General features: G+C 39.2%; 1 protein-coding gene across 1 annotated transcript in view; it reads right to left on the bottom strand.

Annotated features, from left to right (window-relative positions):
- The window catches only part of PRDM6 (PR/SET domain 6), a 135,611-nt gene that overhangs the window by 20,481 nt on the left and 98,201 nt on the right, over positions 1-16,929 (bottom strand). The window contains exon 6 of the mRNA XM_054987444.1: positions 12,071-12,413. Coding sequence (XP_054843419.1) covers positions 12,071-12,413 — 343 coding nt within the window. The remainder of the gene's footprint in view (positions 1-12,070; positions 12,414-16,929) is intronic.

The raw sequence follows: 16,929 nt of genomic DNA, 5'->3' as shown, positions 1-16,929 counted from the left end.
GGGTTATTAGGTTTGAGGATCTGGCTCCCAGCCCTCAGCAAGGCATCTCTTGAGCCGGCACTGATGGCAAGAAGTCTGGGCATAATTCTGGACACCTCCATGTCAATGGAGGCCCAGGTTATGGCAATTGTCAAGTCTGCATTCTTTTATTTTTGTCAGGCCACGCAACTTCCCCCCTACCCGTCGACCTGTGATCTAGTGACAGTAATCCATGCAACAGTCATCTCCTGGCTGGATTACTGTAACTTGCTCTATGCTGGGCTGCCCTTGCATCTGCTCCAGAAATTACAACTGGTCCAGAATGTAGCGATGTGTATTTTGACCAGAACTCTGTTCTGGTCACATATTACACCTGTCCTGTACCAGTTGCACTGGGTCCCAGTGGAGTTCTGGATCAGGTTCAAGGTTTTTAAGGCTCTTAGCAGACAGGGACCGACATACCTATGGGACCACCTCTCACTCTATACTTCCCAAGGCTGCTTCAATCAGTAAACAACTACTGGTGATTCCTGGTCCCAAGGAAGTTCGCCTTTCCTCAACCAGGGCCAGGGCTTTTTCCATCCTGGCACCTACCTGGTGGAACTCTCTGCCTGAAAATGCCCGGTCTCAACAAGTTTGGCTATCATTTCACCTGGCATGCAAGACGGAGATGTTCTGCCAGGCTTATGAGGGTTGAGGTGGATGAATCATCCAACTGGCCCCTCCCAGTGGAGGGGATATATGCCCAACCCTACACTGGCTGAGATTTAACTGCCCTGCCCTGTGGGCTCGAAGTGCCATGTAAAGTGCAAATATGAACTGCCTTGTTTCTGTTTAAATGCTGTACTTTCACGATTGCTACCTATGTTACCAATGTTCTATGTACTTATGTTGTAAATCTGCTCTGAGCCCGCTAGCAGGGAAAGCGGTCTATAAATTAAATAAACAAACATAATTACTCCTATCTACTGTCATTATGGGAGGGAAGGTGGAAGCTAATCAGGGTTGCTACTTGGATGGTGACCACCAAGGAAGATTCTACGGAGGAAGGTATTCACAAACCACCTCTGCTTTTTACTTGTCTTGAAAGCCCCTTGCTGGAGTCGCCAGAAGTCGATTGTGACTTGACAGAAGCACGTGTGCTCGCACACACACTGTCATTATCAAGAGATGAATATGCTTTTCAGATTTATATCACTGTTCAAAGGAATTGTTTGCTTCCAGGGAAATCATTTATGAAACTAACATTTAAATTCTAGCACTGATAAAACAAAGTTGTGTATGAGTTAACTACTTCTGTTCAAAATATTCTTAGTGTTAAATTTATTTGTTCTAAAACAATACACTGAGATGTGCTATAATCATGAGCAATTGATTTTCTAAGAGTGAGTAGGATCATTAACATTTATTAGCCTCTGGTTATCTATTTTTAACTGCTACCACAATAAACAAATAAGTCAGTAAATAAAACCAATTAATCTCTTAATTTTTTAAGGCAAGTCAACATGATTAATTTTATATTCCGTGACACCAGATCATTATTTGTAAATAGCTACCACAAAGAAACAAGCACAACCAAATATGGAACATGTACAATTTGCCAAGTGTATGGCAAATATAAGCTTTTCCAGATTATCATATTCTTTTATAGTTTCTAAAATGCCTTTCCCACATAATTTTCCCAGCATTCAAAGCACAGTGTGTTGATAAAATATGCATGACTTTTGTCTACTGCATAGAAAGTTGCATGAACTCTTGGTAGTAGTTATATTGCTGCTTGTTGCTAGTGCTTGATATGATAATACTCGTAATGAGAACACATTTACACCTTCCCTATCCATTCCCTATCCAATCCAACAAGGCAAATAAAACAGCAGTTATAAAAGCCATTTAGCTTAAAATTAAAACAACAACTATAAAAACCATTTAGCTAAACCCTACTGAACCCCTTTTTGAGCCTGGCTCTAAGAGTTGATGTCAGAATAAAGACCATGCTTAAACAAAGGCCATCCTGAGTCAGTGAGGAGTCTGAGAGTTATGTTGCATCTTGTGTTTTTAATAGAAAAAATGGTAATCTTAGTGGCTAAGAATACTTTCCATCACCTTTACTTGGCTCAGACGATGACTCCATTTCTTGCCTCAGCAAAATGGACTGCAATGATACAAGCTACAGTAATCACAAGTAGAGATGGGCATGAACAGCAATACGAACTAAAAAAAACCATGAACAGCCCAATCAGCTGTTCACAAACAAGCTGTTCGTGAGGCCCCATTCTAAACGAACAGGTGGTCGTTGCAAGCCTCGTTCATTGCTGTTCATTGCTGTCCGTCAAGCAAGAGAGTCTGGCACCTGCAATCAATTCCCTTGGCAACCGGAGGCAGGGACTGCTTGAACTCTGTCCGAACTCCTGCTGTTGCTCTGGATACCCTAATCTAAGCCCAATTTAGCTTGATAGGCAGGTCTTCCTTTCAAGTGTGAAGCTCCAAATTTGTTACAAGGAAGCAAAGAGAAGGGGAGAGGGGGGCTCCCAGCTCTGGTTTTGCACAGTGGAGAGGGAGAGACAGTTGTTGTTGGCATTTTGAGAGAGAGACAGGGAGAGTGCATTGGAGCTTGAATTTTCTTTGTGTGTGGTGGGAGAGGGATCTACCTCTTCAAGTTCCAGGGCTGCTGCCAGGTTCTGGGCCAAGCTATTATTTATTACTGGTACCTTTCCTGCTGCCTGCTCAGGTAAGGTTTCTGGGAGTGGTGTGGTAGGGATCTACTCCTTCAGGTTCCAGGGCTGCTTCCAGGCTCTGGGGCCAAGCTATTATTTATTATTGGTACATTTCCTGCTGCCTGCTCAGGTAGGGTTTCTGGGAGTGGCATGGTAGGGATCTTGATGGCTGGAGAAGAGCCTGCTGGCCCCTTTATTATCAGTCTTCTAGAGGCTATGCAGATGATTTTTGTGAATGTTGATCTATTGATGCTCTGCCTTGATGGCTTTTTATTAGGACTGATTTGTGTTTGTTTTTGTTGTGGTTTTTATTAACATTGTAATATGTGCTAAGACCTTGCTTGGAGAAAAGATTTTAAAATGGTGTAAATATATAAGAAAAAAATTGACTAAAATGCTTTATAAAAACTGCAGAATCACATGCGTTTTCAGAACTCCATTTGTGTATCAGAACCAATTCACACAAGAACCATGTCATGAAAGTAGTATTCATAAACTTGGAGAATGTTCTTTGAAACATACACACATACATGCATGCATACACAATAGTGATTTCAGACGTGAACTGAAAAGAACATATCAAGCGGTCTTTAGCATTTCTGCACTGGAATGAAAAATCAAAATGATCCCTTTCTTCTCTGGGCTGAGTTCTTTTCTTAATTAACACGTTCATACAAAGATTCCTGGTTGCAGGAAACTGTTTCATGGTAAAAGCGTACCTTCTTGTTGTTCCTTTTGTGACAAGAGAAATGGAAAAACTTACTATAATCTCATGAAATGTTGCTATTTCATACAAAGGGAGCAGGACAGTGGACTAAACTATTGTGTATAGTATGTATTGCCTGTCCATTGTAGGTATCCTACTCTTGCTTTATTGTTTTATACTTATGTAATACCATGTTCTTCCTTGTTTAACATGTCTAATGTTTTCTGCTTGGTCCAAACATCTGTAATCTTAGTACTTTTACATTGCTTATTTGACATTTCATCCTATTGACTTACATTGTTTAATTCATCTTGAGTCTCATACATCATGAGAAAAGCGGACTATAATAAAATTAAAAAGTAAACAAGTAAATGTATGACAAGGGATCCCAGCAAGAGGCTTGAAGCCAGGCATAGAAACCTGAGAGGTACACAAGCGAACTGTTGTCTCAGCAAGTTGGAGAAGAAAATAAAAGAGAGAATTTTACAATAATACAAAAAAGAGAGAAAGAACCAGACTTTAGATGTTATCAGCAATGCAACCAGGCAAATGCCTGAGGCACTTGTGCATTATTTTCTCTCATAATAGCAAAAATCAACTGAAGAACTCTAGTTTGAATTTGAAAACTTCTGGGCGGCCTTATTGGTCTATCATAGACTACAGCTCTATAGAAAGCTGGAATCCAGCTTAGTGTAAAAACATGTACTAGACTGTGTGTGTGTGTGTGTGTGTGCCTCCTCGCTCAATATATGCTGACAATTATGCTATAGCATAGTCCCAAGCAGAGTTAATTCCCTCTATGCCCATTAACTTCAATGGGTATAGAAGGATATAACTGTGTTAGTGCTAGATAGACAGAGGCTGCACACAATGGGTACAATTCAAATAAAAAAAGACATGCCTAAATACTTTTGAAATCATGTGGCTTTAAAGACACAGGTAATTGCTTAAATCCCATCACTTCAATGGAGCTGAATGTGCCCTCCTTTTTTGGCTTGTGCTCCATGCGCTGAAGCCAGCCCATTCAGTAAAGGAATAGCCACCAAACAGATACACATGGTAGACACAGGGCAGAAATTAAGGAAGTACCAAGTAATACACCTGAGATGTATTTGGAGCTGAGGTGTTTTTGGAGCTGTAATAATATTTGCAGTATTTATATAGCACTTTTCAAAGTACAATGCACCTTCCCTGTCCTGCTGTATATTCCACAAAAGGTTGTCCTACAAGAAGAAGGACTTTTGGCAATGAGATGCAGTAGGAAGGAGGAATCAATGGAAATTGCTTCTTCTTCTTCATTGAGTGGAAAAGGGAATAAGGAGAATTTTTAAAAAACACTACATTGGGCTGCTAAGGCTAAGAAGTAGTAGCTTTTTTAAGACCACCTAGTGAGGGCATTTCACAATCAAGATTTGCACCAGGAATTTCTCAGTTTACAGCTGTCACATAGCCATCACTACACTGTATTTGCTCTATTCAAGGCTTCACTGAACTCTGTTGAGTTATTGCATCCAAAACACTCCTCCGATTTATAAGATGAAAGATTTGTTGTATTTATTACTTACATGGTTTTTAAGCAGTTTCTTAAACTAAGCAGTTCTTATTAGTATTCTTATAATAAAATGAAAGCTTGAATAAATTAAATTAATCATCTTATATACTAAAGGCCAAGTGGCTGTGATCTGAAGATACTTAAATGGGGAGACTGGAGCCACCCACAAACGGACAATACAGATCTTCTGACACACCTGAAAAATGCTCCAGGTTTGCAAAAAAACTTGAACTCTAAAAAAAAGATACATTGGGGTGGTTAAAAAAACTAAAATGATAAAAGGAACACCTGTAGCTTTAACTAGATGCCCTCAGTGGTTGTTGCTAGGCAACTGTAACAGTTGAGTCAGTATTCTAGGCTTGGTTTCTGTCAGGAAAAGGCAGGGGAGGGGACAGGGCCCTTTCCAGGGCTGCCTTGGCCTTTGTGGGAGAACTTATTGAGGGCAGGCCCAGAGGCAACCATATGACTTGCATGACTCACCCAGGCCTGACTGCTTATTAATCTTCAACAGCAGCTACTCCACTCCGCATACACAAAAGCCAACATAGTGTAGTGGTTAGAATTTCAGAGTAGGATCTGGGAGATCCATGTTTGAATCACCACTCTTCTGTGGAAGCTCACTAGGTGACTGATGCAGTTACACACTCTCAGCCTAACCTACCTCTCAGGATTGTTGTGAGGACAATGTGGAGTCAAGGAGTATGATGTAAGCTGCTTCGGGTCTCCATTGTGGAGTATATAAATAAAGTAAATTAATAAACATAGGGGGCAAATAAAAAGGTAAGTTGTTTAGTGAGTTTGAAGGAGAGAAGGCTGTAAGGAAGGTGAGCATATGGAGGCTGCCAGGAGGAGGGAAAGAGGAAATAGTATGGGAAGGGGGATACAGGGGCAAGTGAAGTACCTTCAGCAAATCCTTGCAGGTTCCCCACCACACAACTGGACCATAGAGGAGAGGAGATCCTCCCACAAGACCTTGCGGGTCCCGCACTTGTATATAAAGAGTACAGAATCACACAAGTTTTGAGGTCTTCATTTTAAAAATACTTAAGGAAGCATGAACAGAATGGCAACCCCATGTCTTTAATCCTAAGCAGTAAATACTTCCCAGACATTTAATACAAAAGGCAATGTATCTGTAAGCTTTGGGGAAAGATTCTGTAGCTTACTGCTGTGTTCGGTATACTGTTTAATGGATTACTATTCCATAGGCCAATATTGATAACAAATTTCTTTGGGGATATTTTTGCACAGTTTTATAAGAAGAGGCAATATCAAATACTTCTGTAGAATGAAAATAAAAAAAAATTACAAAATTTGAAAATTTAAACAAGACACTATACCGATAGAGAAGTCTCCAAGTACTAGAGAATCTCAATATTAAAAATATCCATATTGCTGAAATGTAATGGCAAGACCCAGTACATATATATTTAGAGAGAGATTTCATGAAAACAGAAAGACTAAGAACTGATAGCATTCCATGTCTGCTTGCATGCGTACTATCCACCACCCCATCAACATCTTATGCATGTAACAAAATTAAAATATGCTACAAATGTAAAAAAACTGCATATGAAATTGGAAAGGGCAATATCCAGATAGTCCAAGAACATGTACTGTCTATTAAACATCATTGCATACGGCACATGACAATTAAAGAAAGAAAAAGAGAGATGTAAATCAATTGTTCATTTTAAAAACTGGTTTTGAATTCAAAATAAATTATGAAATAGGTTCTTTTGAAAATGATTCACTAAGATTGAAGGCTTCCGCTTACCCCTTTCTGGAGCCCCCCAAATGGGATTGTTGGGAATTTCTGCAGCAGAAAAACAGAAGAGAAAAGGGATTTCTGACTCCTGGTTCAAGGAATAGTGGGTCAATTGCCGATGACTGGGCAAAAAACAAGCAACAAAAACCCTAGGAATAATCCTTGGTCAATTCTGGATGAGTTTTAAATTTTGGCTGTTTCCAGAATAAACACTAAATTATTTAACAAACAAAAATGCATTTTAGGGTAAGTGGAAACTTTATTGAAATGGCCAATATGGTTTCAGAAATCCTAATTAATTTCAAATACAAACAAAATGTGTATACAAACCTGGACATACTCAGTTCCTGCCCTGTTGATATATGTCTAGCATTAGTTTAGATGGTTTGGTCTTATATATTATCTCATGTATTGTCCCTGTGGACTAACAGAAAGTATTTAAAGTTTTTACACTGGAAAAATAAAGCTGTTAATCTAAAAAACCCACATTTTCTGGATTTTAAATTATGTAATAGAGTCCATAAGCACAGTCCACCAAGCCCCATTTTTATACAACCTCCATTTAATCCAGCAAAGTACAGGAAACTCTACAGAACAGCAGTTGTTTGGCATCTTTTCCATAGTAAATTGTATCTATGTCCATATAGAATCCTCCACTTTGCTACAGTCAGTCATAGCAGTAGTAATTAATATAGGTTTTTGCTTTAAAAATAAAGAAACAACAGATAGACCACAAGGTAATGGAAATTCAAAACAAAACAGATGGTGATTTGCAAGAATGGCAACAAAAACATCCAAACTGAACAGGTACCTACAAATATATAACAAAAGAAAAAAGAAAAATATTTCATACAAGTTGCATCTGTACTCTTTTGAGTGTGTAATGTGGCCAACCCCCCCTAGAGCAATTCCACAAATATACCTGTGCTCCAGGATGAGGTGCCAAATTTTTACAGAATAATATTTAAGCTTAGATGGCATGAACTGGGCATTTGCAAAGGTATCAGCAGCTTGTGATATTGAGATGAGCCTAAACGCCTTTTTTCAGGCCTAAGTCGCTTAGTTTTCTATGCTCAACTCATGGTCTTCTACAATACCTATTAGGCAATCCAAGTAAGTGGATTACCCAGTCCCAAAGCATCCAAGGGCCTGTGTTAACTTTACATAGACATCAGATGCCCTTGTATGTGAGCAGTTGATCAACCATTGTAGTAAAAGTAAAAAGGTAAAGGTAGTCCCCTGTGCAAGCACCGAGTCATTACTGAGCCATGGGGGACGTCACATCACGATGTTTTCTTGGCAGACTTTTTATGGGTTGGTTTGTCATTGCCTTCCCCAGTCATCTACACTTTTATCACCAGGAAACTGGGTACTCATTTTACCGACCTTGGAAGGATGGAAGGCTGAGTCAACCTTGAGCTGGCTACCTGAACCTGGCTTCTGCCAGGATTGAACTCAGGTCGTGAGCAGAACTTGGACTGCAGTACTGCAGCTTACCACTCTGCACCACGGGGCTCTTACCACTGTAGTAGCAGCAATTGTTGATGACCAGGCCTCACTAAATCTGGGTTGCCCAGTATAGTTTGTGTCACCAATGCAGGCTCACTGTCTGACTCAAATACTAATCGATGATTGATTTATGATAGTGTTTCAATACTCTGCCAAGAAGATATGGGCACCACTTTTGTTACCACTTTGAACAAGTCACCTGAAGTCCACATTACTCTCCTCGGTACTAGTCATAACAATGGTCAGCTTTCCACAGGCCTGAACAATAGTCTTATAGAGTCATAATGGGGTGACAACATTATCATCCCCAGGCTGAGCCTGGCAACTGGCAAGAGGGTCAAGGACAGGGAGATGATGGGGATGGCATGATCGTGGGCATGACAACCTCACTTCTGGGGACAACTATAGAGTTGGCAGTGATTTCTAGAGCTACCCACTGTCACTTCCTGGATGTCCCTTGAAGTAACATCATCATGCTTGCAACACTGCCAGGGGTTTGGCAGCCCTATGATGTCCCATCCTACACCATTCGACAGGCCTCAACCAATACCTTGTGGTTCCCAGCACACAGAGAGACCTGCCAGAACTCCCTAAATTCTGTATCTAATTCCACGCATTCTGAATCCTAAATTAAGTACAGTAGCAACCTTCCTATAAAGTTTTGTACATAACTGTCAGAAATTTCAAATGAAAACAACATAGATCCTACAAGGAATCCAGAAAGATGCTTAAATTGATGTGGTATAAACATAACCAATTGAAAAATGGCTGCAATATAGAGAACAGTTATGAAATCAATGGGATTTACATAGGCACAAGTGGATATCCATGAAATATCAAATGAAAGGAAGGATGTCTTAGATATTTTTGGCTCTCAAGCAGGATGGGAGCACAGCACCCTTCCTTCTAAAAGAGGGACAGCTTTAGCTTTTATACTATTACATCCACAACAGACATAATTGCTTATAGATATTATTCTCACAATACTGGTTTATTGGAAAAACTAGTAGCATCAAGATTCTTCTTCCTTCCCAGCAGAACAAGTGGCCATCTGTTAAACTGGGAGGAGACTTGTGAAGGGTTCTTCTCTTCAATCCCAGTTTCACTGTATTAGTGCTAATCTGGTGCAGAACTGACATAGTAATCACCAGTGGGGGAGATACATGGCCTTTTTCCCCCCAACATAAACCATTTCATTTCTTAACCTAAAAATGATGGCTGAAAAAAAACCCCAAATCTTCCAGTGTTCTATTAGTACTGAGTGTGCAACATGCTACTGACAGCATTGATACAGTTTGGCTTCTTCAGACGCCCCGTTTCTTCAGCCACCATTGTTTTTGTCTGTTATGAGAAATTTATAGTTTCATTTGTGACTTCAACCCATTTCCAAAAATTCAGCTAGTGCTTGAATAATGGCATTTGCAGGAGGGGTAGGGTGGAGTAAACAGAATGTAACTATATTAGATTGCAGCTAATAGCTGACAGCTATGTGCACACAAAACCCTCAAAGAACATGTTAGGAAGACCTTGCATACACAGCACTTTGGATTATGCCCAGTGTTGTGATCATCCTACTCAGTATCTTGGTTAGCAAGATTTTAAAAATCTGCAGACCTTTGGCATTCAAATTCAGTCAAAACAATGAGCCAGATGTCTCTTTTCTACAGTTTCCTTTCAAATATCAAAATGGTATTTATCTATTATTTCAAATATCAAATGGTATCTTGCTGTCTAGCTAGTTTCATCATCAGTAGGAATCCTGTGGTAAAGATCCCAAACAATGACTTGGATCCACTGGAAGATTTCCACATACGCTAGAGTCTTTGTGCATGTGGAAGTATGAAAAAAACCCTCATACTAGCCTCTTGTACTAAGTAAAATATAGTCCATTCCAAACCACTTTTCTGCTTTCACAAAATGTTGTGCAACCAATTTCTGGGCACTAGAAGATACAGGGAGGAAAGTGCTGGGTGTTGCACAAGATCTTGCACAAGTGGAACCGTGCTAAGTCAGTTTATGTTTCTGCACCCCTGGATCCAAGCCAATGTTTGGGGGGGGGGGAGCTGGAAACAGCATTTTACAATTGCAATATTGGAGGTAATGTTTTTGCTGGTATTTGTCACAGAAATAACAGAAGCATAAGAAACAGTGTAAATTATGATAAACAGATAAAGAATTTGTATATAAATTTGGTCACTACTCATTGCTGGAACCAATATTAAACTCAAAGAAATCTGAAAGTTGTAAGAAAAATTTGCCTCTTAAAAACTAACCATCTTTTAAAATCTTGTTGTGGATTCCTGATATATGCTTTAGTATTTTAGGACTTTACATGCAACAAGATTGGCTTTGCAAATTGCTGTAGTCTATTGAATTTTTTCAGGCACTAGGGATCCAATAACAAATGGATCAGTAACAAAATGGGTAACGGCTTCTTTTAAAAAGGAATAGTTCCTGACACTCATCCCTTTGGCGTGCACAGAAATTTTCCCTTCATTGAAGTTAATAGGGAAGGTATGCAAGCTATGTATGTGTCTTGAAATAATTTGGTTCTTTCCCCAGATTTCTAGGTAAAAATAATATGAAGGCATGATCACTGTTTATCTTGCAAATGTTTTGGCAAAATTTTGTTTGATTGGACCCCAGGGTGCTACATTTAGAAACCGTAATCAAAGAATTCTGCTTCTTGTAGCCCTCTTCATTTAAGCTGATCACATGAAGAACCCTTCATGGAACAACCACTGAAATAAATTGAGGGTGCCCTATGCTGAAAGTGGATTACAATTTTTGCCATGATTGCAAAGCCCTGTGCAAACAGAATCTTGAGCTCAGTCCTGAGCTCAGAACACAAATGAAGTGTGTTGGTGGAACTCTCTGGTATTTCTCCAGTATCCACTATCACCAGTGGCATTCTGCTGCAGCAATACTTGGTGAGTTGAGGCCAGAATGATTATTCCAGGAAAGTCACTTGTTTTTGCTGCTAAAGGAAAGACAAAAACAGAAGCAGTCTTTGTATTGAATTAATCTAATTTTTGTCTTTTGTGCTTTCAGTGATCAAAATGGTCAAATAAACCAGATTTGATTCATAAATAATAGTTCCATTATCTCTACTGGGGCACTGGTCAGAGTACCTGAAATTTTAATTCACTTGTTCAGCTAAATTTCATCCTCAGTTCATGGCCATAAAATTCTGTATTGACAAACTTTCAAACCAACTTTGACTCTGAGGTATCTAGTCAACATTTTTCTTCTGTGTGGATATTAGTTTATTGAATAAGTGGCATCTGTTTTCCTCCACATCACTGGTGGAGTAGGTATTTCCTTTTGACAGCTTTGCACGATTTATGGCTTTGCATGCTCTGAAGAAAAATAGTACTAAGCAAAAAATTCCAATTCATTACCTCTTAGTACTTAATTAAGTTCATACACACCGCACACTATAGGTGAACCCTGAAATGACTATGACAGCTGCTGAGCAGCAAGTTATATTATCTTTCTAAGATGGAATGACTTTTAATTATCTTGACCCCTTTTTTCATCTCCAATATCCATACATTTACCTTCTGTTTTCTTCCCTCTCTAACAGATGAACCAAATCTAGATTATATTCTTTGGCATTTTCTGATCTGTGCATTTATGTACCCAATTATTATTTTTTACAAATAATAAAGCTAAGCTACAGCGAATATTTGTGTTCTATAGAACAGCAAATGAATTGCATTGTTTTGGTTCATCCTAATAATGGTCTACTGCTGAAAAGGATTGCTAGCAATCTGATGAAGGCAGAAAGCAATGGATCTGACTATTGGTAGACAGAAAAATAAAAAGTGTCCATATATTACCTGTCAGGATTCTGTGTGCACACATGCATCTGTAGCAGGATCCGCTGTGTGAAAGTCTTAAAGCACTGCCCACATTTCCAAAGATGCCAGTCACTAAACTCAGAATTTAATTGGCTTGTAGACGTTGGACTTGCAAGGACTCGTTGGTTTTTCACACTGATCTGGTTAAATCCTGATTCAATAGATCCTGATTTATCCAGAAGGGAGAAATTTCTGCTACACGGAGTCTGTGGAAATACTATGGATCGCTGGGGACTGGCAGAAGATAGTTTGCTACTTTTATTAAATGGCTGGAGGGTATCTTGTCGTGACATGGCTTCCATTACAGTTGAAGGTACATTCACTAGAAAAAAAGGAATTTTTTAAACTTTACAATAAAGCAATTAGATATATGAAAATGAAATGGGTTAATGTGAAAAAACCAAGGTCTGCTTTGCATTCTCTGATTGTAACAAGAGTTGGATACTAACTATGCAGATGAAATGGACTAGCAGCTATTAAAGGTTTTCCTAAAATGTTTGAAAAATTAGAAACACTAATGAATAATACCAAAATAAGTTAACTAGTTCACTATATGATACAGTCTGTCAAATTGTACTATCCATAATTACAGATCTCTATACTGTAGAAAGCATTTTAATCACATTTTTTGAGGAACAGGAATTGTACACAAACATTTCAGCTTATAAAATACAATTTCAGCTTATAAAATACAATCATATATTCTTCTAAACTAACTAGAATAGCAGCTGGACTACAAGGGGGGAAACAACTGGGGGATGGAACCAATATATTTTAACATGGTCTCCAATAATGGATTTTTTTTTGCTTCAAATGAAAATCTGCTTCAGCATCAAAGATTTAAGGCGCTATTGCTGATCTAAGTTACGTGACATAGTAAAGTCTTTATAAATTGGTTTATCTTGAGTGGGTGTATTGTAAAGATGCTACTGTGTTCAGGATAAGCTGCTGGGTTTGTTTTAATCTATTGTCCTTTCCCCCTCTTTCATTGTATATAGCTATTGTATTGTTACTGCACTGTTTTATGTAATTTTAATAAAAATTTTTAAAAACTAACTAGAATTTTGATTGACTATTGAAATCAATGGACTTAGAAGACTGTACCTGTTTAGGATTGCACTGATAGTCACATCTGTGAAACATCACTCATCTATCCCAGAGATTCTGTAACTGATGTGAGGAGTGGGAAAGGAAGACAATTTATATTTTATAGCCCATAGGAGGACCTGAAAGTTCAGCTCCAAAGTAGGCTTGGACTCTCTAGGTTAATTTACCCATGCTTTGTGAAACAGTGCCTACTAAAGGCTGTGATTCTAAGCACCGTTACTGGCAAACACATTTCACTGACATCAGTGATGTTTACTTCCATATAAATGTGTTTAGGTTTCATGGTATAAGGTTTGCTACAGCTTATAAGCTTACATTCCTAGACATCTGTTTGCACATAGGTCAACAGCCTATTTGTTACTTCCACATGTTACTTCCACATGTTCCTTGGGGGGGGGGCTTTCTCTGTCCTGAAGCCAAGTCTTCTCAACCCACTTTCATAACTCACCTTCCATATGCAGCGTTCTCATGCGTTTCTTGTGTGTGTTTATAGTGGAAGGGGGAAAAGTCCCAAAACAGAAAGTGCATTCTTTCTGCACCTCGTCACAAATGATGTTGGTGCAGTCCTGCCCAACTTTCCTTTTTGTTGTTGTTGTTGAGCGTTTGCAGGATTGCGCTATATCGTTGCCCTGTCTTTCAGTTTACATGGAAACTGGGCATGCATAGTACTTTGTTCTCTACCATTGATTTTCCAGAGTTTTAAATGCAAAAGTGTTTAATAAATATGTGAACAGTAGAGTAGCGCAATCGCACGATTTCATATCCTCCTACTATATGAAAGGCAAACCATGTTCCCTAGCTCTCACTCCTTATCCCCGCGGAGGTGCAGTATGCAGGGATGATTGCTGAGTGTAGCGAGCACTGCATTGTAATAGCACAAGGACCATTTTAAAATGTAAAAAAAAAGGGAGGAGGACTTATACGATCGCACATGCGAGCCAGACACTTGTGTGGGAGGGTTAATGGCAAGAGGAGGGGTTGGAAATTTGTGGGAGGGCACTTCAAAAGTGCAAAAAAGCCTCCAGATGCATTGATATGTTAGATAATTGCGTGAAAAAAGCGGCATCAAAAATGAAAATGGAACAAAACAAGTTTCACAAAAAGCACTCAAAACCCAGGGTCATGACGACCTGCTTGCGCATGGGAGATGATGACGTATGTAATGAGCGAGATAACCCACTAAAGTTCTATTAGCAGGTCTTCTCATTAAGGATGTGTGGAAACGACCATGGTCATTATAAAACAGTGATATTTTTGTAGAGGAGCTTGGCTTAGAAAAGTCCAGTATATAGCATAGCATAGCATAGCAGCACTAGAAAAGAACGCTTTACATGCAAGAGATTTTCAAAGTCTACCAGTACAGTTCTAACAGAGATAAAATCTTGTAAATCCATTGAAGCCAACAGGGTTAGAAGGGTGTAATTCAGCTTACAATTGAACTGTTAAGTGTAGAGGGAAAAGGCCTTTGCCTTATCTCACTGCTGTTTCAATACCTGTGTCACTATATCAAAGTATAACAAGCCCACAAGCTAAGCACAAACCTATTGTAGCCTCATGCAAAACCAGTGTTTTCAGCACATGTACTTGATTGATTACACAATTTGGTAAATGAAAGTCACTGCAAAAAGAGAAGTTACTTCAAGAGATAAAGATTTTAAACCTACATTATTATCCCCTCTGGATATTATCCTCTGGATCTATTATCCCCTCTGTAACACTGAAAGTGCGTATAAACTGTCTTATACAATCATGTTAAAAGAAAATGCTATTTTATTTGCACATCCGATAGCAATGAAATGTCCAAGGTATAAGAGGATGGTGAATAATTATAGCTAATTTTTAACACATCACAGAAGGCTGTCATAGTTTACAGCTTTGTTTGTGCTCTTGGTTTGACTTGATGAAACTGACTTATACCATAAGCCATAAAATCACTTATATCATATAATATAATGTCCACGTTACAATTAATTTCATAGTCTTCCTCAGCCAGAACATTTGTGACGATCCATTCTACCTATGGTGTGCCTTTCTGATCTTAAGGGTACACTGCAGGATAGTCAATGAGTTTCTACAGTGCATTCAGAAAAGCCATAGTGATGTATTTTTATCTCAGTTGCTCCATCCATGTAAGTGACTTGTTTGAGTGCAAGTCTGATCCAGCACAGCTCCAGCTGATGCATGCATACACTACATATGTTTCATATCAGTTCCTCTTATTTGAAATGAAAATGAAATAAACTTTTCCCAGTTAATCAAAAGAAAGAGTTGGGGAATAGTCAGTGATTATTCAAGGTGAAATACAGTAGAAAGGCCATAAGCTAAATTTGTCACACAGGCCTTTGTTCTGAGTCTGACCCTGGACCAAGAGATGAATCCATAACTGTTCTACTGATTTCGGGTTTCAAAATAGGTTTGAAAAATTATTCTGAATCCCTAGTGGGATTTGGGCCTTTCCCAAGATTCCACTCCCTGTGGATTCTCCAGAAGAGCTCACAGGGTATCAAGGATCATATGAATGCATTCCATCTTCCCATAAAATCTTTCTGTAGTCCTTTTATTTCAATGTATAGACATCTTCTCAGTTTTGCATTTTCCAAAGCAGTACTCTTTGTTGAATTGTAAGAGTCAAAGCTCCAACTTTTATTGCCTCACAGCATTGGAATAAAGCCATGAGACAAACAGTGCAATCCTAACCAGAGATACTCTCTTTTAAGACCACTGCAGACAATTTAGAAGGATATGACTCTGTTTAGAATTGCAGTTATAGTGAATTGGTTAAGCCAGTGCTATACTTGCCTACAACAGCATATTTAAATTCACATCTCTCTTCAGTGTGGTTTATCCTAACTGTGGATAGTTGTAGATACTGGAAGCTCTCTGGGCTACTGGTATACTAACTGGATGGTTGTTCCTCTTTTCTCACTGCCAATACATTAAAATAGTGAGCCAAAAGGGACCATTCTTATGACAATTCCATCTTGCCAGACACCACTGTTTCAACCCAGTCCTTCCCAATTTCCTCTAGCCAGTTAGCAATGAGAGGATGGCTTGCATAAACCTCAATCAATCCTTGTTTGCCTCAGGGTATTTTAATGTACACTTTTAGACAAAACTTGCACTGCTGCCATTACTACAGAGGGGTAAGTCTAACTGAACATCCTCACTCCACCTGCTGACAATAAAATCATGGGAGCCTTCCACATGGGTTATCTGGCCTGCGTTCAATGCTTATAAGAAGCAGTTTCTTTCCCTGCTTCCCCACAGCATCATGATGCATTTGTGTACCTCTTAGTGTTTCCCTAGCTGTTCTCTGATCTTTTTGAAAACTGCTTTGATAGGGTTGCCAATTCTGGATTGGGAAATTGCTAGAGATTTGAGGGGAGGGTGAAGCCTGAGGAGGGCAGGGGTGGGGGAGGGAGAGAACTCAGCAGGGAATAATGCCATAAAGCCCACCCTCCAAAGAAGCCATTTTCTCCATAGGAACTGACCTCTGTAAGTTTGTTGTAATTCCGGGAGATCTCCAGGCCTCGCTTGGAAGCTGGTAACCCTATGACCCTATGCTTTGCTCTGGAGTTTTGGGAAAGATCCTAGTAAAGCTTGGATGGCTGCTGTGTGGTTGGATTTTCCACCACACATGGCAGCCATTTTCCCTGACCTTGTCCCCAACAGCAGCCACTTCCTTTCTCCGCACCAATGGGTTTTTTAAAAAAAAACATTAGCAGTAGAAT

The sequence above is a fragment of the Eublepharis macularius genome, chromosome 8 (assembly GCF_028583425.1).
Source record: "Eublepharis macularius isolate TG4126 chromosome 8, MPM_Emac_v1.0, whole genome shotgun sequence".
Lineage (NCBI taxonomy): Eukaryota > Metazoa > Chordata > Lepidosauria > Squamata > Eublepharidae > Eublepharis > Eublepharis macularius.
The sequence above is the reverse complement of the archived record's forward strand: the minus strand, read 5'-3'. Positions and strand labels throughout refer to the sequence as shown.